General features: G+C 54.0%; 7 protein-coding genes across 7 annotated transcripts; 4 read left to right on the top strand and 3 right to left on the bottom strand.

Annotated features, from left to right (window-relative positions):
- Nucleotides 1-20: 20 nt before the first annotated feature.
- Nucleotides 21-1,605, bottom strand: DSM5745_05687 (HesA/MoeB/ThiF family protein; the record flags this gene model as incomplete). Its single annotated transcript, XM_026747703.1, has 3 exons — nt 21-1,011; nt 1,074-1,287; nt 1,356-1,605. The coding sequence occupies 3 exons, from the start codon at nt 1,603-1,605 to the stop codon at nt 21-23; spliced, it is 1,455 nt and encodes a 484-aa protein (XP_026603535.1).
- A 350-nt stretch (nt 1,606-1,955) lies between these two features.
- Nucleotides 1,956-3,827, bottom strand: DSM5745_05686 (putative amidase; the record flags this gene model as incomplete). The annotated part of the gene is made up of 5 exons (XM_026747702.1): nt 1,956-2,975; nt 3,034-3,299; nt 3,361-3,428; nt 3,483-3,604; nt 3,657-3,827. 5 exons carry the CDS (start codon nt 3,825-3,827, stop codon nt 1,956-1,958), a joined length of 1,647 nt encoding a protein of 548 aa, XP_026603534.1.
- A 1,058-nt stretch (nt 3,828-4,885) lies between these two features.
- Nucleotides 4,886-7,382, top strand: DSM5745_05685 (LipA and NB-ARC domain protein; the record flags this gene model as incomplete). The annotated part of the gene is made up of 6 exons (XM_026747701.1): nt 4,886-4,888; nt 4,940-5,007; nt 5,069-5,312; nt 5,364-5,426; nt 5,476-5,787; nt 5,835-7,382. 6 exons carry the CDS (start codon nt 4,886-4,888, stop codon nt 7,380-7,382), a joined length of 2,238 nt encoding a protein of 745 aa, XP_026603533.1.
- A 1,613-nt stretch (nt 7,383-8,995) lies between these two features.
- On the top strand, nt 8,996-11,398 carry DSM5745_05684 (alpha-1,2-mannosidase family protein; the record flags this gene model as incomplete). Its single annotated transcript, XM_026747700.1, has 4 exons — nt 8,996-9,539; nt 9,594-10,024; nt 10,074-10,840; nt 10,927-11,398. 4 exons carry the CDS (start codon nt 8,996-8,998, stop codon nt 11,396-11,398), a joined length of 2,214 nt encoding a protein of 737 aa, XP_026603532.1.
- A 108-nt stretch (nt 11,399-11,506) lies between these two features.
- DSM5745_05683 (uncharacterized protein) lies at nt 11,507-14,191 on the bottom strand (the record flags this gene model as incomplete). The annotated part of the gene is made up of 7 exons (XM_026747699.1): nt 11,507-12,332; nt 12,408-12,629; nt 12,677-12,809; nt 12,858-13,066; nt 13,120-13,959; nt 14,014-14,093; nt 14,156-14,191. The coding sequence occupies 7 exons, from the start codon at nt 14,189-14,191 to the stop codon at nt 11,507-11,509; spliced, it is 2,346 nt and encodes a 781-aa protein (XP_026603531.1).
- A 1,409-nt stretch (nt 14,192-15,600) lies between these two features.
- DSM5745_05682 (uncharacterized protein) lies at nt 15,601-16,831 on the top strand (the record flags this gene model as incomplete). The annotated part of the gene is made up of 2 exons (XM_026747698.1): nt 15,601-16,216; nt 16,287-16,831. The coding sequence occupies 2 exons, from the start codon at nt 15,601-15,603 to the stop codon at nt 16,829-16,831; spliced, it is 1,161 nt and encodes a 386-aa protein (XP_026603530.1).
- A 419-nt stretch (nt 16,832-17,250) lies between these two features.
- Nucleotides 17,251-18,509, top strand: DSM5745_05681 (SMP-30/gluconolactonase/LRE family protein; the record flags this gene model as incomplete). Its single annotated transcript, XM_026747697.1, has 4 exons — nt 17,251-17,417; nt 17,471-17,555; nt 17,606-17,944; nt 17,997-18,509. The coding sequence occupies 4 exons, from the start codon at nt 17,251-17,253 to the stop codon at nt 18,507-18,509; spliced, it is 1,104 nt and encodes a 367-aa protein (XP_026603529.1).
- Between the last annotated feature and the right edge of the window lie 189 nt (nt 18,510-18,698).

Raw genomic sequence — 18,698 nt, 5'->3', positions numbered from 1 at the left:
TGTCCACGATCGACTCTTTCTCAATATTCAGGCCAATCCGGATCGACCTGTTCCCGCCAGGATCGAAATCCGCCCTTGATATCGACTACGACACGCTCGCCTCCGCGATGCAGTCCCAATTCCTTCAACGTTCTGACCACCGTTTGCGAATCATTACCCTGCCGACATACCACATAGATCGGATTGTTTGCGTCATCGGTGATCTGAGATGGTAGCCACGAAGGCAGGGGCTTCTGTCCGTCGGCATCTTTCGCCGGTGCGCTATAAGCGGAAGCAAGGATAGTCGACATTGGGATATTGATGCTGTTTTCCAGACTGCAGATGTCGAACTGGACTTTTTCCCGTACATCAATAACATGCCTGCCGGGCCCAGTGCTTTCACCATTCCGGTATTGCAAAGGAGTAACACGCTCCTCCGGGGAAAGGCTATCTTCCGGATCGACCGTCCCGCAAAAGAAGACATAGTCCATCGAGCCCGACCTCACGCTTTCCAACGTCACGGTCGCTTCGGCAGAACATACCGCGCAGTTGGGACGCCGGGATCGTAGCTTGATTGCCCGGAACTGCGGGGTCGAATACGCCGAGAATATCAAGAGAGATGGCGGCGTGGCTTCGGCTTTTTCTTCGGTCGAGGAGAGAACTTTGATCGCTTCCAAAGCCTGCAATAACCCCATTGTGCCAACCACCGGTCCGAGAATTCCACCATCTGCGCAGCTTGTTACACTGTTCGCCGGCGGTGGTCTAGGAAAGACACAGCGGTAACATGGGCCTCCTGTCTTGCTTCCAGCCGGTCGCGGGGGGTTATTCAGCACCATGAGCTGTCCTTCGGTTCGTAGAGCGGATGCTGAAACCAACGGTTTGCCCAGTAATACAGCTGTATCCGAAATAAGGTACCGCGACGCCGGATTATCCGTGCAATCAAGAATCAAGTCGTAATTCCCAAAGATATCCGGTGCTTCTTGCGGTGCGAGATGTGCGCGGTGCGCAATATACGTCGGGTGCGGATTCAATCTAAGTCGGAAGATCGAAGCATCAGTAACTGGCAGACATCATGCTCCAGGATCAGAACCCACTCTTGTAGATACTCGATGGCACTGTCGACCTTGAGCTTTCCCACATTCTTACTCCGATGCAGCACCTGGCGATGCAAATTCGACGACTCCACGGTGTCGCCGTCAACAAGCCCGATTGTCCCAACCCCAGCACCAGCAAGATACAGCGCAGCCGGGCATCCTAGCCCACCTGCTCCAACAACCAAAACCTTCGCATTTCGGAGTTTCAGTTGCCCTGCATTGGAGAGGAAAGACTTCATTAGCCCAGAGACTCAACCTCGTAATCAATCCTTGGTCACTCACCCTGCAGCCCCAGCTGCGTCACAATCATCTGTCTCCCATACCGCCGGTACTCTTCCCCAGATAACGGCCACCTAGACCTCGTTTGGGGCTGTTCTTTGGTGGTTGCATTCGCGGTCGCGGCCGCGGCTGCGGCATTCTGGGATCGGGCATCCTCCGCTTCTTGGAGCTCGCGCTTGAGCTTCGCGAGTTGCGCTTCGGTGGCCGCTATTTTGGTGCGCAGGGATGCGCATTTGCTCTCGAGGTCTTCCATGTAGAGCGAGGAAGAAGTCTGTGAGTTTTCCGCGTGTTGCGTTGAGGGAAACGGACGCGGGGGAGTCCTGCTGCAAAACGTCTCCGCCGGCGCCCCGCGCGGCTCTCATCGCAAATGCCCACTAAGCCGCTTTAGGTAGTCAACATTGACAACATTGAATTTGAAAGCCGTGGACTGGGCGAAGCTCATGAATTGTTAAATATGCAATATATTGTTTATTCGAAGCGGCATGCTAGATTAGATACAGTTTGCGAATAATGCCGGGTATAAACTATGCAGGCATTTGTCTTGCTTTGCGGTTTCGACATGACGGTCTTGATCCACGTAGGATATATAGCGGATCCGGTTATTTAACCCACCACATCTTCTAACTCTACCAGTGGTTCAACCACGCGTTGGAGTCTTCCCCTTGCGGCTGTTCGCTGCTCAAACGCATAGGCCATTGCGATGAGTGACTCTTCGCTCCACTTTGGCCCTAGGAAACTAATTCCCAGTGGAATTCCCGGTGCCGCGTCAACTAGGTCCCCTCGCCCGTTATACTCAACAGATGCGTTGGCAGGAAACGAGTCAAATGGGACGGTGATGATTGGCGTGCCGATGATGCCGGGAATGTCCGATGCCAACGAGGATGGGAGGACGACGGCATCAAGATTATGTCGCGATAGCGCACCCAGAAGACCCCCTTCCTCGCCGAAAAACAGAGATTGCTGATAAATGGGCCAGAAAGTTGGGGATGAATTATTCAGCCCGGCAGCAATGGCCAGGTCCCATAGCTCCGTGTTCCGCGATGGATAATCCTCTTCAGCGCTATTCCGCGTGTAGTTGCGTATGTCCTCCAGTCCACGAAGCTTGTTATGGTTACTGGTCAGTCCCGCGAGATAGGCTGAAAATCCGCTGAGCATGTCCGCTGCAATCACCAATTGCGGGAGCTGCGTTTGCAGATACGACTCATAAGCAGTGAAGTTGGCGTCTTCGACAATAATCGCCCCGGCGTTTCTGATTGATCCAACAGCTCTTTCAAACGAGGACAGAACTGGGCCGGCCGAACGGTAGTATCTGCGAGGCAGGGCACTGAGAACATTTCGGGGAATCCCTATCCGTTTGCCATGCAGACCTCTCATGTCGCAGGCCGCGATATACTTAGGAAGTGCGCCCTGAAATGGCGAAGACGATGTATAGTTGTCGCTTGCATCTTGACCTGCGATTACTTGAAGTACCAAGGCTGCGTCGCGGACTGTCCTTGCCATCGGCCCAATCGTATCCAAGTGCTCGCTGACGGGCACTACCATATATCGCGACGTCAGACCGACGGTGGGCTTTATCCCAACGATATTACTCTTCTCGGCAGGCAGTATAATACTACCAACGGTCTTCAAATGAGAGTTAGCATGGTGTCACGACGGGTTATATGTAGAGGGTCACTCTCACTTCTGTCCCCAGGGCTGCAAAGGCAAGCCCCAAGTCGGCCGATACTGCGCTGCCACTCGAGCTCCCACTTGGATCCTGCTCCTCATAATAAGCAGCGTACGTCTGGCCACCTACAGCATTCCAGCCATTCGATGAATTGGTAGAGCGAGTATTCGCCCATTCCGACAGGCTTGTTTTGCCGAGAATTATTGCGCCGCTTTTCCTGAGATTTGCGACCACTGTCGCGTCGGCTGGAACCTTCGTTCCGACCAGTGCATAGGAGCCAGCTGGAGCGGACGACGAGTTAGTACACCAACTCTGTCGTTGTGAGACAAATCAGCCACATACCCGTTGTTTCCATCCGATCGTCAGTTGCTATCAAATCCTTGACAAGAATTGGGAGTCCGTGAAGAGGGCTAGTACGGTGTCAATCAGCTTTTATTGTGTGGTTCAATTAAGGTCTAACATACCCACGGGTTGTGCCTTGCTGTCTCTCCAGATCAAGTTGCTCAGCAATCTCCATGGCTTCCGGATTGACTTCCAGGACGGGATTGAGCTTCGAGTTGATCTCATGAATTCGTGCAATGTAAGCCTGGTTGCAGCATTAGCATCTGAGCAGCAGATGTCAGCGGAGGAGGACTGACTCTGACCAGATCTGCACTGGTGAAGCAACCCAGGCGAAGGCCTGTCTGAAGCTCACTTTGCGTGGCATCAATGAGAGGTGGAAACGTGCATTCCGAAGCTGCACCAAGGCCAGGCCCCAGAAGGAAGGAGACACAAAGGGCGTAGAGGTACAGCAATGTGGTGAGCCCCATCACTTCAGGCAAGGTGGATTAAATAGATTGAACAATCCAATCGAAACCCTTGGCCTACAACAACTTATCAAGTTTTGATAAAGTCTTGCAGCGGGGGATGACTCCTAGTCTTCATGAGACAAACAGTGATGGTGTCTCAATTGTTCACTGCAAGTGAGAGACAAAACGTTGCTCTGGTGATTGGATTTGCTTGTTTCGGTCCGCCACCTTGTTTGGTGCGTGAATTACGGAATGCACACAGCCAGCCTCCATGACTCTTTCCTAACCTTGGAATACTCTCCAGGTTGACCGCTACCACAAGGGGTTATAGCCAAACCTCCCCATTGGCTCTTTGTCTCACGGTTTCGTCATATAAGACTGTCTGGGAGTTTATGAGATTGGACTTGGTCTCATGCAGAGTGTCTTGACGATGATCCTACAGCTCAAGACACAGCAAAGTGACGCTGTAACGATGTTCAACAATCCTACGGAACGTGGCGAGCGCCATTTGAGAGGCACCATGAGAGCTTAAATTGATCAAGAATGGATACCCGTGTATTATTTTTAGCAAGGGGTCGAGCGAGTCGCAGGGTCGGCAGGCTGAGAGTCCGGAGTAAGACAGCAATCAAACCTGCATCAGCCACACCCACGCTCAAGTCCAGACTCCAGCACCTCCAATGTCGAAATGTCCATCGCCTTCGCCTCGTCGTACAAGCTGCGACTGAGGCTGTGAGTGATGATACCTCAAGACCGTGGGATAAGCGCTAAGCAGGATGAGACAGGAACTGACAGGGGTTCGCGCCAATGAGAGCGCCATTTCTCCAGATCAGGGTTCTCTCGCCTCTTTTTACTGCTTTTGCTGCCTCTCCTCCCACCTGTTGATCACGAACGCCCACCCCAGGCACTCTGAAGCGATTGGGCAAAATGACTCGCTTTCCCCCTCAAAACAGCCTTGTTTATCACATGACGGGGCCCTCGCGGCTGAAGATGAGTTCTCCTTATCACCAGAAGCTGAGACTCGTTCGTACCGACTTCTTTTCATCTCGCCCATGCTGTGAGGGCGACTGTTTCATCGCGAAATGGTGCGTACTGTTTCCCTTTCCCACGTTCCAGGGCCGCTGCTAAGTTTATAGGCCACTATAAACCTGGAATATCCATTTCTCGAGAGGGTGTATACCCCATCCGGGGCCCCGCTTATCGAGTAGGTCTCTCGCCCTGTCTCCGCCGCTTGCCCCATACTAATACCGACGGTTGCTGGCTAGCTTCGTCTTCGTCCATGGGCTGAACCCTCGCGCGCGCAACGACCATCCTTTCCAGACTTGGACCCACGAAAATGGCACGTTTTGGCCTCGAGACTATCTTCCGCGAGACATCCCCGACACACGCGTCTTCGTCTATGGCTACAACTCGACCGTTACCGATGCCAGGACCATGTCTACTGCTAGTATCAAAGACCATGCGGATACTTTGCTGAATCTGGTGGACCTGGAGCGAAAAGAGCAGAGGGTACGGAAGCCGGTCACTTCGTATCGAGTGATAACGCTGATCCTGATCTAGGCTGCGAGGGCCCCGAAAATTATCTGGGTCTGTCACAGTTTGGGAGGTTTGGTCGTCAAGCAAGTCCGTGCTCGAAAGTCGAAGGTAGAAAGGTTTGTACTGACCGCTGCAGGCACTGCTCAACGCCCACGAAAACCGGAAGTATACGCACATCCGCACCGACACTTGTGGCATTGTCTTCTTTGGCACTCCACACAGAGGCGCCAAGGGCGTTGAACTGGGAAGAATCGCCGCCAACGTCGCAAAATTCATCTCCAAAGGCCATGCCAAAAATGACTTGCTCAGGTGCCTTGAAGAGAATTCACTTTTCACCAGAGATATGTCTCGCCATTTCAAGCAACAACTCGAGGACTATCAGATCGTTAGCTTTGTTGAGGGCAAAGAAGTGTTCTTAGGGGGCAGTGGTCCGGCGTCAGTGAGCCATGTAAGCAGCCGCGTCCCCGTGTTGGGGATTATGGCTAACTATAGCAGCTTGTGGTTGATGAAGAGTCAGCCATCCTCGGCCTTCCCGGACAGCGCGAGACGACTCTCAAGCTAGATGCAGATCACTCGCAGATGTGCAAAGTCAGCGGCCGGGGAGCGATGTACAGGCTGATTCAAGGAAATATCAGAGACATTGCAGATCAGGTCCTCCTTGCTGAACGGGGATTCGTCCCTCAGCCTTCCACCTCCCCGAGCTCGGGCCCTCCTCTTCCACCGAGAATGCATCTTAATAGCAGTTTGCCGTACTCAGGGCCCCCTCGTACACCGAACCCGGCCGAGGCACAGATTATCGGGACGCTCTTCAAGCCCGCCGACAGAGATCCACGATCGGTTCAGGTAGCGAAGCATATGAATGAGTGGAAATGGGATGACGCAAGGCGAGTGCAATATTCGATATTCCAAGAGCATCACCGCTCTCTTGGACAGGACCACTACAGCACTCTGCTAGCAGGCTACTATCTGGCGGACATAGAGCTAAACGCTGGGTGTCTTGTCAAGGGAAAAGAATGGGCCGATTGGGTGTGCCACAATTCCCAGCGAGTGCTCGGCAGGCGACACGAGCTTGCAATGAAGTCAGAGGGTATAGCAGGCGAGTTCTTGTCTCGTCTAGGGAAAGCACAAGAAGGCGAGTCTATCTGCTCGAACGTGCTAGCACGTCAACAAATGCAAGTTGGCGACGACCACCTCGATACTCTAGAGACTCGACGGCGCGTAGCAGTGGCCCACGCACAACTTGGTCAGCGTACAGAAGCTATTCAGGCGATGACCAAGTACAGCGAGAGCGTTGGACGTGTTCTCGGGGAGAACCATATTCTATATCTTGCAAGCATACTTGACGCCGCGGAACAAGTCCTCTCCGACCGTTTAGCGAACAGTGAAAATTCCATGCTAAAGCGCTTCACGGGCTCCGACCCCCAAGCAGAAGCAATCGAAGATATCGTAAAAGAGACAAGCACTCGCCTGGGTAGACATCACCCGCTTACCATCCGCAGCATGTGGATCGGCGGAGCAATGCAGTCCCTCGATCCAGATACCGGCTCCAGCGGCTCGGAGACGCTCCGGCGCGCCCTTGCTACCGCAGAAGAATACCTTGGTCCCGACCACTCCGAAACACTGAGCATTGTCGGCACCATGGGCATCATGTTCGCGTTGCGCGGATCATTCACTGCACAAGGATACAACCCCTACATGAAGGACCAGGGCGCAAATCTTCGGACCGCCCTTCCCTGGCTTCAACGCTACCTGAGCTGGGCGGAGCAGAACCACGGCATCGGATCGCCCGATGTTCTCACGATCCTTAGCCTCATAGCCAAGATGTACCTGGAGTCGCAGCAGTATCAACAAGCGATGCCCTACTTTGAGCGGCTGCTGGCGTCGTACCGCGCTGCTGGTATGACTGTGCCGGATGACGTGCAGACCTCGATTCAGCTTTGCCGGATGACCAACCCAAGGCTCCTGATGCCGGGACTTGGGGGAGGTAGTGGCAGTGGGACATCGGACTTTTCAAAGATTTTGTCTGCTTTTCGGCGGCTGTAAACGTTTTGTGGTTTGCTCTCCTGGTTGGTTAGTTCGGGTATCGCGTTGTCTGGGTGCGCTTGAGGATAGTTGGGCGTTGGTAATGAATAATAGGATATATGAGTTTCTACAGTGCAGTATCGCGATAGATACTTATGGGCATCCGTTCTCGGAGTTTCGACTTTCGACTACGTTTATACTGACAGGATAACCCCGCATGAAAAGCCGTGAGATATATCTGTCCAAATAACCTCACTCGAGCCGTCATGTCGATCATCCACAAAAGTCACAATTAACCGCGATGAACCCTGCGGATTAGCAGGTGCCCCGATAAGCCTCTTGATTGACGCAGCTGATTCCCGATTGATACCGGTCCCTAGATGCAGAGCGCAGTTCCTGTCCACCTGAGAATGGACCATGTGCACATCAGCGCCGTCTGATTGGTGCTCGAGGGCGCGGTGTGACATGCCATCCATGGTGTGCACCTGGCCAAGCAAATTCTTGGATATGGGTCAGGGCAGGATCCAAATGGCAAATTGGAAGAACAAGGTGATTGTGCAAAAGCATGGATCCTGGAGTATTCGGAGGGAATGCATAGTTCTAGACTAGTGGTCTACATGTCACAAATGCTGTGTTTTACTTTTGCTATGCACAGTGCTCCGTAGTCTGCTGGGTATAGATCGCTAGAGCTCAATAGTTCCTTCCGCCGGAGTCAACAAACAACCCCCTTGCTGTGGCCCTGCAATCATGTCCACTGAGGTTCCTTCCTTTTCTGTCCGCCCTGGGCCCGACAGCCTTAGATATGCAGTCCAAACGTCCGAATCACATCCAGTCTCGTCTGGACTCCCGCGTCACGATCACAAAAATAGGGGACACAGGCACCGCTGATCCCTTTCCCAATCCTTCCTAAGTGCCCCTACAACCCTTTTCCCTAAGACCACCTTAAAGCTCCACCATCCGCCGCGCCCTTCTCCATCTTCTCCAGTCCCGACGATCACATCACCCACCCCGGCCCGGCCGTTCGTCAACCTGTCGACCCAATGGCGACTCCATACACACACCCGTGAGCCCGACATGTGCGCTCTCCCCCAGCGTCAAGTGGCCTAGCTCTGGCCCACGGGGACCTGACTCGAGGATGCACTGGCTGAGCTCGACTTACTCGACCTCAACGCTGTGCGCCGTCCATTCGTTATCGCGCTCTTTTGGCTTCCCTTGATTGGCAAACATACACACTCGTTTGAATCGATCCTTACCTAGCACCTGAAGAGGTGGGTATTTTTATCGCTATCATTATTATATTGTTAGTCCCCCGCGCGCGGGGTTCTGAGGTGGTGGTCCTAGACGCGTTGCGCATTTTTATTGCGGGCTGTCGCTCTTTTCGCGGATATTCTTTTTTTGTTGTTGATGAGTGAGACCTAAGAAGGGAGGGTAACAGAGCTGAGAATTGGTTTCTTTGCTTGGTTTTTCACAATGAAGTCGAGCTTTTGGGGTTGGGGGGTTCCCCTCGTCTTATCCCAGCTTCAGACTGCTGTCGAGGCTGCGGACCTTTTGGGGGACCATGTAAATATGTTGTGAGTCAAGCTTCCGCCGTGGTTGTTGAATGCTTGGGCAGTTTCGCTGACACTTATATCAGTATGGGGACAGAAGGCGGCGGCAACAACTTCCCCGGTGCTGCAAGGCCATTCGGGATGGTAAAGCTGGGACCCGATCTGCTCAGCGGTACAAAAGATGCATACTCCGGATACCTGGCCGAGGGCGAGTTCTCCGGTTTCAGTATGATGCACGAGCAAGGGACCGGTGGTGCCCCAAAGTACGGCACTGTCTCACAACTACCTCTCGTCGGTGAAATCACCAACCCTCTTTCAAACATAACCATCGGTCGTAAGGGCGTTGATGAAGCAGAGGTGGGATATTACAAGGCGGAGACAGAAGATGGTGTCACTGTGGAACTGAGCGCGACGGCTCATGCGGGCATTTACCGATACTCTTTCCCGCCAGAATCGGACGAGAACCATGTCCTGGTTGATGTATCCCATGTGCTTCCGTCATTCAGAGGGCAAGGCTTGAGCCAGGGATACAAGGGTGGCAACCTCACTGTCTTCCCCGACGGCCATTATGCCGGGTATGGAATTTATGACAATGGCTGGAATCGTTCTCCGGATTGGACAATTTACTTCTGTATGTTTCTTCAGCCGTGTCGGCTCCTCCTGGCTCGGTACTAACGCTCCACAGGTGGCTGGTTCGACCAAGACATTGACGAGAGCCGGGTGTACACCGGTACCGATGAGGACGGCAGCATTGAACAGGAAAGCGAATCTGCTAGTTCTTCGACCGGGTCGACACGTGTTGGAGGCGTCTTCTCCTTCAACGATACACAAATCATCTCCCGGGTGGGAATCTCCTGGATATCCACCAGTCGAGCCTGCAAGTATGTTGATGACGAGCTTGATGAAGCGTCTTTCGAGTCCGTTGTCGACGAAGCACAGACTGAGTGGGAGGAGACGGTTTTCTCCAAGGTGACAACAACAACAACGAACGAGACCAGCCTCACTCTGCTGTACTCGTCTCTTTACTTCATGCACTTGATTCCAACCAATCAAACAGGAGAGAACCCGGGCTGGGAATCAGACGAGCCCTATTACCAGGATATCTTCACGTTTTGGGTAAGCCTGCGTTAAATGTGACCAAAGTTTGAATCCTAACCATATCAAGGATACTTTCCGATGCGCGACGGCACTGATGCACATCTTGCAACCAACTGCATATGAAGAGCAGATTCGCTCCTTGATTGACATCTGGCGCTTCGATGGTTTTCTGCCTGACGGCCGCTCTTCAAACTACAACGGCCGAACACAGGGCGGCTCGAACGCAGACAATGTTCTCGCAGATGCCTATGTCAAAGGCGTGCGCGGTGCCGTTGATTGGGAAGACGGTTACCGCGCAATGGTAACAGATGCCGAAGTCACCCCGGAAAATTACCCCATCGACTCGATGGCCCGTGACTCCTCCACCAAGGAAGGACGAGGAGCGCTTCCGGACTGGATCGAGCGGGGATACATCACGCCTACTTACTCCCGCGCCGTCAGCCGAGCTGTTGAATATGCGTGCAATGACTTTGCTCTGTACCAGGTCGCATCCGGCCTTGGTTTGGATGACGATGCGGACAAGTACTTGAATCGGTCTAGAAACTGGCGAAACCATTGGAACCCAAATTTGGAGTCGCTAGGCTTCTCAGGCTTTGTTGTTCCTCGTAACGACGATGGTTTTATCGACACCAACCCGGTGACCAACGCGGGATATTGGGCTGATCCATACTACCAGGCAAATTCCTGGGCATACTCATTGACAAGTGTCCATGATTTCCAGCATATCATTGACTTGGCCGGTGGCGAGAGTATCATGCGTGAGCGCTTGGATACAATGTTCACTGACGGCGCAAGTGGTTCCAGTGGAATTATTTTCGACCCAACAAACGAACCGTAAGTTCCTTTCCCTCTTGTCTCTCACGGCCCAGCTGACTGAGTAGAATGTTTAACATCCCGTACCTATACAATTACATTAATAGGCAAGACCTCTCTGTTGAGCAGTCCCGAAGCATCGCCAAGTCCTACTACAATACCGGCGTAACCGGCCTTCCAGGCAACAGCGACGCTGGTGCCATGCAAACATGGCTCCTCTGGAACATGATTGGCTTGTATCCGATCACTGGACAAGCCACTTTCCTTATCCATTCGCCGTGGTTTGAGTCTTTGACCATTGATCTGGGCGATGGCAAGACGCTGCAAGTCACCTCCACCGGCGGAGATGGGACCGGCGACGAAAGCATCTACGTGCAGAGCCTGCAAGTGAATGGGCGGAACTGGAGAAAGAATTGGCTGGACTGGGGCGACATCTTTGCCGAGGGAGGGACGCTGGAATTCGAACTCGGAGCTGAGCCGAGCGAGTGGTTCACCGGGGAAGTGCCACCAAGCCCTGCGTCTGTCAGTGTCCAGGGCGCGCCCCCTAGAGTTGCTATTGTGCAGAGCTCGGGGTTATAGACGGAGATGGGCGCAGTTTATAGATTAGACGTGCGCCGTTTGGCGTGTCTTCAAGCAATATCCCTAGAACCTAGATCATCCCTCTTAATGAAGAGCACTTGCACACCTTTAGATACTCCCACGTTCCGGATGCATGGCCACGTGGTTAGAAAGCAATGAGTAGAGGTCCGCGGCGCTATTATCAGATGACGACTGTCCTTCAGGCATAAGCATCCAGTCAATATCGGTGTCGATGTTAATATCCTGCGGCTCTAGATGCTCGCAGGGTGCTTCAAAGCCTTGAGCATTCATTCCATGAAGCCCAGCCGAACCCAACGGCTGTTCTGTACCGGAAAAGGCTCGTCCAAGTCCGTATCCCCCTTTATTAGAACGCGTCCTGATCTCCCACCGCCGCTGCAGCCTCAACAACAGATCCTTCGCCCTCGCCGCACTCGGCCACGAAATCGCAAACTCATCCAGCGCCCGAAAGCACGTACTCAGATGCCCCGCTATCCCACCATGCTTATCACCGGCGCTACAAGGCCGATACTGCGTAACCGCCGCGAAAAGCAGCAGCAGCACAGCGGACGACGTGATCGCCACCGCCTTCGTGTGCACCCTGCGCAGGGTATACCGCGCCTCATACATGGCCAGGATCCGCGCAATGGCGAGGGCCGCCTGGATGCACATTTCGCGGGCGTGCCCGTGGCCCGGGCCCTGTGGGGGCTGGGGCTGCAGGTGCGATTTGGACATCCAGGGACGGTGCGCGTAGATGATGTTTTGGTGGTACTGCATGTGCAGGAGGAGGATCTGGGGTGTGTATGGAGTTGCGATGGTGTCGTCTAGGTCGATTTGCAGGGAGGGCGGGAGGTTCGCTTTCCAGGTTAGGAGCTTTGCGACGATTTTTTCGTTGAGGCGTTGCAGGACGGTTTTGGAGATACTTGATGTTCCGTAGCTGTGGTGTTGGCGCGGTTAGCTGGATAGGGTACGTCCGGTTTGTGCTTTTGGCTGTTTGGTGAGGCGAACTTACAGGAAATCGCCCATGGGCGCCATGGTTTCGCAAAGTGTCACTTGTTCTTCGCATATTGCTTCCATGGAGTCTGGGACACCGGTTCCCGCGTATACAGAGCCCTGAGATACGTAGGGCATCCATCTGCCTTGTTCTCGGTGGGCAGTATTGGCAGTCGGCTTGCCGACGGTTACGTCTTCCATGTTTGTGCGGAAGGGGCGGCCGAGGTGGAATCCTAGCTGGCTGGAGCCTGTCAGCTGAGTCTGTTAGGAGAGTATGAGGGAGCGTACTGGTCAACAGTATACGCAGCCCAGAAGACTGTTCGGCGCAGGTCTGCTTCTGCTGTAGAGATGACTCCGCTGGAAACGTAGGAGGACATGTCCAGATGTAGGGCTAAGTTGAAAGCGAGTCGAATCGCCATACCTAGGAGCGTAAGTTGGACCCAGATAGATCTCTTTCTGTATAACGTACCACTGTAGAGCCACCCTCGTGCTTCCCTTCCTCTCCCTACCTCGAGGCTGCTGCATATAACCAGAGCTTGGACGGTAGCGATGCAGGGGCAGTCCAGCTCGACTTCCAGGAGAGCTTTTGCGCGGTCCCCGAAGAAATCGACCAGTGATTTTGGGAACGTTACGAAGTCCGGATGATAGCGAGTCTCAAAGGAAGCTCCTAAAGCGCACCTGGACTAGATCAGAACGCCATGTTCATTACTTCATGAAGCGCAGGTACTCACATGGCATTCCGCAGTGACTCGGAGTAGTACGGGGTGTCTCCCATGGCATACCATTTTGCTTTGGCCTCATGGTACATCTTCCGATCCACCACATGGAACGACGGATCCTGCCAGCTGAAGTAGAGATTCGTTAGGTGCTCTTCGAGGGCCGCAGGAACAGGTTTGTTGCTTCCGAGGCGACCTAAGCAGTCCAACGCATTATTTTGAGCGAGGTTCGTCCCAGAGTTGGCTGTAGCCAGCATATCGGCTAAGTTAAATGTCGATGTCGGGCCGTAGAACTGCGTTTGCCCTCCAGGCCCGACTTGCAGTGTTCCGACTCGGTCCGAGAGCTCATCGATCAGACCTTCTATATCCTCTGGGCCGCTGGGATCTTCCACCAATGTTTGGTCGTCATCGCCAATTATGAATTCGAATGGTTCAGGTATACCTTCGAGTGCTGCACGTAGCGGGTCGTTAGGGGATGCTTGCGTGAGGAAATTGTGCGTGCTTGGAGAGGCAGGTAGAACTGATGGGTCTGTGCCGAGCTCGAGATTCCAGCCTTGGTTGTTGCTTGGTTGAGTCCCAGGCAGTTCCTGGCCGAGAGGCACATTAGGGGCGCAGAGTTCGGCTGCGTCTGGCAACGCTGGAATGTCCTGAGCATCGGCCTTTGGAAGCGGTTTTCCAACCGGCTGCGCCAAAGTTGAATTTACCTCGGCCATTCCCAGCATCTCCAGGACCTTTTTCAGAGCGGTGTCCTTATCTTGTGACATGGATGGCGGTTGCAAGCCGTTATTTCGAATAAAGCAACATAGTTGATCTACCCGACTTGAAAGCAACTCAATTGCGACGCGGAGGGGTAATCTATAGCGCTTTCGTCAGAGCTATGCGATAGCAGACAAGCTGCCTAGTGCTCACTTCCTCTTGTCGAATGCTTGATAGCGACATTCGCGATTCCGATTGGCGCAGTTGGAGCACGCAGGTTGGGCCCCGTCACACTGTAAGCATCAGTTAGACGGGGCACTGCCATTGTATCAAGAGCTCCTGAATGGCTGCTGACCTTGACTTTGCTCTCGCGGCAAGACACGCACGCCATGGTGGCGTTCCTCCTTTTGGTGAACGACTTTGTGGACGGCATATTTCATGGTAGCAGTTGGTGTTCGGAAAGTCTCAGTCTCAGGGTTGGGAACGGTTGAAGAAAATTACGAGAGGAAAGGAAACTGGATTGCGGAGAAGAAAAAGGTGGGGGAGCCCGGTGGAGTCCTCAGCGTCACTCTCCACCAGGAACCATCCCACTTGGGGCCTTGATTTTGTGTACACATCTTGACCAGAGTCTGATCATCTCAGTGCATGCCGTGCTGACCCCCAGTTGGTCAAGCAATGGGGCGATGACAGGATCTTCGCGGGGCGCAGCTGACGCTGCCCTCTCCCACGGCAAGGCAGCGCAATTCAATCCAACATAAAGCGCCCATAAAGGAACAAGAACACAGATCAAGCATCCGCAACCATGTTTTCAATCTCAGGTACCTTCAGTCTCTCCAGTCGGTGTCAGCCAAGCTACAAACACTCACTCAGTCTCCAGACTATATACCAGACCCGTTCAACCCGCTCCTCATCGAGATCATGGGCGGCCTATTCACAGGCCAAGGAATCCGCACCTTCTTCCAACCCGCCGATATATACAAGGATCTCGGGCTGCCGCTAGATAACAAAACCGAGGGCGAAGAAAGTCGAGGCAAAAACCAGGTGTCGCCGTTTGTTTACTTCAAGGCGATCTACGAACTCGGCCATGGGCTGAATCTACTCGGACTACACCACGCCCGCCAGTATCAGGCCATGACCACGTTGATCCTCATGAGCGTATACATGCATCTGGGCTTTGGGGTCGTGGTGTGGAAGTATGGCGGGTCTAGGGGCAAGGTCAGGGCCCAGTGTATCTTTGCGGCGGTCTTTGCGTTCTGGTACTGGCGATGCTGGCATTCGCCGGAGGGGTTGGCGACATTGAAGATTGGTGGATGAACGTAATTTTGGATATTGTCTGTAAAGCTATAGTGGTAATAGGTTTGGTGGACCGATGCAGCTGCGAATCGGTGGCATTTCCGGGTCGGACGGACAATGGAATCCGAGACTGCTCCATATGGGCTGTGGGGACTCGATGAAACCTTTTTCTTCATATACTTCAGACTGGCATTATATCTCTTCACTGTCTTCTCCCACTAATACTCCTGGGTATCCATGTCGTACAATGGCGTTGAGCACGTGGACTATCCTGCCAGGGCTGAGGAAACCCCGCAACCACGATCCCAACACGGCGTTTTTAGCCGACGAGACTCGCTCGTATAAACACCAGCAGCCCTTCGTCGGAATCATGCCTTGCCCTACTGCGCCTATCTTGCAGGTGCGCTCTGGACTTCCCTCACAATGTCCCTCTACAAATGCACATCCTGCAACGAACCCATTCAGCCCGCAAAGCCACGTCTATCCTGCGCCTCCTGCACACCGCGCATGACCCTCTGCGCAAACTGCTACGTCGTGCAAGACTATCCGCCACAGCATCAAGATGACGAGTCCCATCCGATCTCGCTGCATAAACACTCCGGGTTCCTCCCTGTTCCTCCGCCGCCTCCGCCGCGAGCGCAGCCTATTAGCCGGTCCATGAGTTCGTATGGACCACCGCGTCGACGGCCGGTTTCGACCGCGAATGTGTACAGCGATGTGCCGCCGAGGAAGCCTCCGAGACCTATTCCGACGAGGCCGGAAGTGGAAATAAAGGAGGAGATTAAGGATGAGGGCCAAAAAAGGGACAAAAACGAGGAGCCTTTTACCTTGCCCGGGCCTCCGCCGCCGACGGTTTCAGACTTTGAGCATCACAGCTCCCAGCATCCAAGCCCTGAGCGAGGGGTCCCTGGACAGTATCCCGAGCAGCCTGAGCCTCGGTTTCAGCCCACAACCCCAAGCTGGGCTCCCCTCCTTACAGAGGACATGAAAGCCTCGCTCTCGTTCACCAGGATGATAGAAGAACTCTTCGAGCATCTAGACCCTCAAAGCACGGGCTTCCTCAGCCCAGAGGCATACTCGCAGTATCTCGAAGCCTGCGGGGCTCCAGCGAACCACAATATATGTCAGACTCAGTCCCTCCCTTCGTTTTGAATCATAAAACCATTGGAAGCTAGCCCTAACGCTCATTCCAGGGAGATACAGCCACACCAAATCCGGCACGGACATCGCAGACCGCGAACTAACCGACCACTTCACAGCATACAGCATCGACTTCGCCCTCCACCCACGCACCCCATCCCAATCCTCATCGTCCGAGCCCAACCCCCTAAACCCACTCTCGTACCTCCCGGCCTCCCAACGCCCCAGCCTCTCCCGCTTCATGCCGCAGATCCCGTCCGTCTCCGGCGGCCGAAAACCCATGCTCTCGCTGCGCGGGTTTAGCGAGCTCGCGCTGACCAGTGTGCTCCTGAACCCCTCGTCCGCGTGGAGCCAGCTGAACCGCGTGATTAAGGTGTACAGGATACCGGCGTGGCTGGAGTGGGGCGATTTACCGCGGGATATGCTCCCTCTGGCGCCGTACCAGCCGGAGGTTGATCGCGTGAGGGTTCTCATGGAGGGGGCGAGGGCCAGGGCGGAGGAGGAGGTTGATGCGGCGCATGCGAGGGCGAAGATGGAGCAGAGGGGGAGACAGGCGGCGTTGGATTTGTTGGATGATCGGGTTTGGGTTTATCGGTAGGTGAGTTTGCGATGGAAGTTGGTACGAAGGAGTAGGAGTCGCGTAATAGTAAGGCAAGATGGCAAGGCTCGTTATCATGGTCACTGTTTCTGCTAGAGCCGTGGATCGGTGCTGGACGTTGGTTTGGCATAGATTATCAAGGGCATCCATGGTCTAGGTAGACTTCGACACGGGTCGTAAGGCAAATCACCTAGCAATCTTGCCCTGGCTTGTCCTTCTATTCTGCTCTCGGAAGGACTGCTCCGAACTCACGGAGCAACCCGACGCCCAACTAGCCTCGTCCATTCTCTTGATCTCCAAACAATATGGACCGCTCCGTGATCGTCTTGCGGAGTCCCCGGATCTACAACAGCGTGGGGTACGACTGTCTATAAAACGGCCGACAATGGCAGCTCCAACCAGGCTCATCAACAGCCACCATGTCCAGCTACCTACAGCCCCTCCCATCTTTCATGAACAGCACCGTTGCAAGGTGGGCTTATGTCTCCCTTGGAGCCATCGCCAAACTCCCCGGTCACTTCAACCGATCTGCCCTGGAAGCTCCATGGGCAACAACAGACATTTCCGACACTGGTCTTTCGCAGACGTGAGTCCCTCTATTTCTTTACAAGCCAAGCTAAACGTCTACTTTCTTTCCAGCCTGGAGTACCTCAGCACCACTGACTTCGTCGCCTACGATCCCAAGTTCTTCGACATCCTCGGCCCCAACGCAACAATCGAACACGTCCAGAGCCTCGCGTTCCAGCACCCTGCTACGTCAAGGACACGAACCAGCTGTTCTTTGTCGAATGGGGTCCGCCCGGCGGCGACATGGGCAATGGCACGCATTCCTGGCAGTACATGCTTGACTTGGAGACGAATGCGCTGAGGAAGATCACGACCGATCCGCCCACGTATAATGCACATGGGTGTGTCTTCTACAATCACTCCCTCTACCTTGTCACGGATGGGCATGGGGACAGCCAAACTGGCCAGCTGGTCAGGGTCGATCCGCATACGCTAAAACAGGAGACTCTGCTTAACAATTACCTTGTTCAGCCGTTTGCTGGGTTCAATGATTTGGAGATTGATCCACGGGGGAATTTCTACTTGACGGATTCGAAGTCGGGTTGGGTACACGAACCTACCGTGGTTATTCTTTAGCAGCTGCTGATCTTGAAAACAGGGACGAGGAATAATTACGTTCACGCCACCCACAAACCCAACAGTCTACTTCTTCGAGCGCTCCACATCGCGCATAAAACCCGTGCACATCACAACCGGCAACGCCAACGGTGTCGCCATCTCGCCCGACGGCAAAACCCTCTATGTCCCGGACACGGGTGTCTCAAAGTACTTTCCCACGGAGAAAACCCCATACGGGAACCGGGCGCTCTCAGCCTTCGACGTCTCCGCGCCCGGCTCAGTCCTCTCAAACCAACGGCTCCTGTCCAATCCAATCTCATACTTCTATGACGGGATTCGCGTGTCCAGAAAAGGGTGGATCTTCTGCGGTGCCGGCGATGGCGTGGACGTCATTGATCCCGAGACGGGGTTCACGCTGGGGACAATCCGTGTTGGGGGCGGGCAGAATCTTGCTGTGAGCGTGGCGTTTGGGAGGAACGAGCTTTGGATTGTGGGGAGGGGAGGTGTATGGCATGTTAAAGGGATAAGAGAGAGGTTGGATCGGGATTGGTAGACGGTAGCTGCATATAGGTAGGCTTTTGAATGAGATCAGCTTGCCAAAACACGTAGGAATCCAGACTGTTCTAGAGTGGCTCGCACGGCTGCAAGTCTCATTGTTGCTATTCTCTGGTGTTGCAGGGTTTCCATGCATTTAGTGCCCTTCTCAATGGCTTCCCATACGGTTGCAGCGGAGCGTTTGCCT

The sequence above is a fragment of the Aspergillus mulundensis genome (assembly GCF_003369625.1).
Source record: "Aspergillus mulundensis strain DSM 5745 chromosome Unknown scaffold_5, whole genome shotgun sequence".
Taxonomy (NCBI): domain Eukaryota; kingdom Fungi; phylum Ascomycota; class Eurotiomycetes; order Eurotiales; family Aspergillaceae; genus Aspergillus; species Aspergillus mulundensis.
This window is presented reverse-complemented; position numbering and strand designations above follow the sequence as displayed.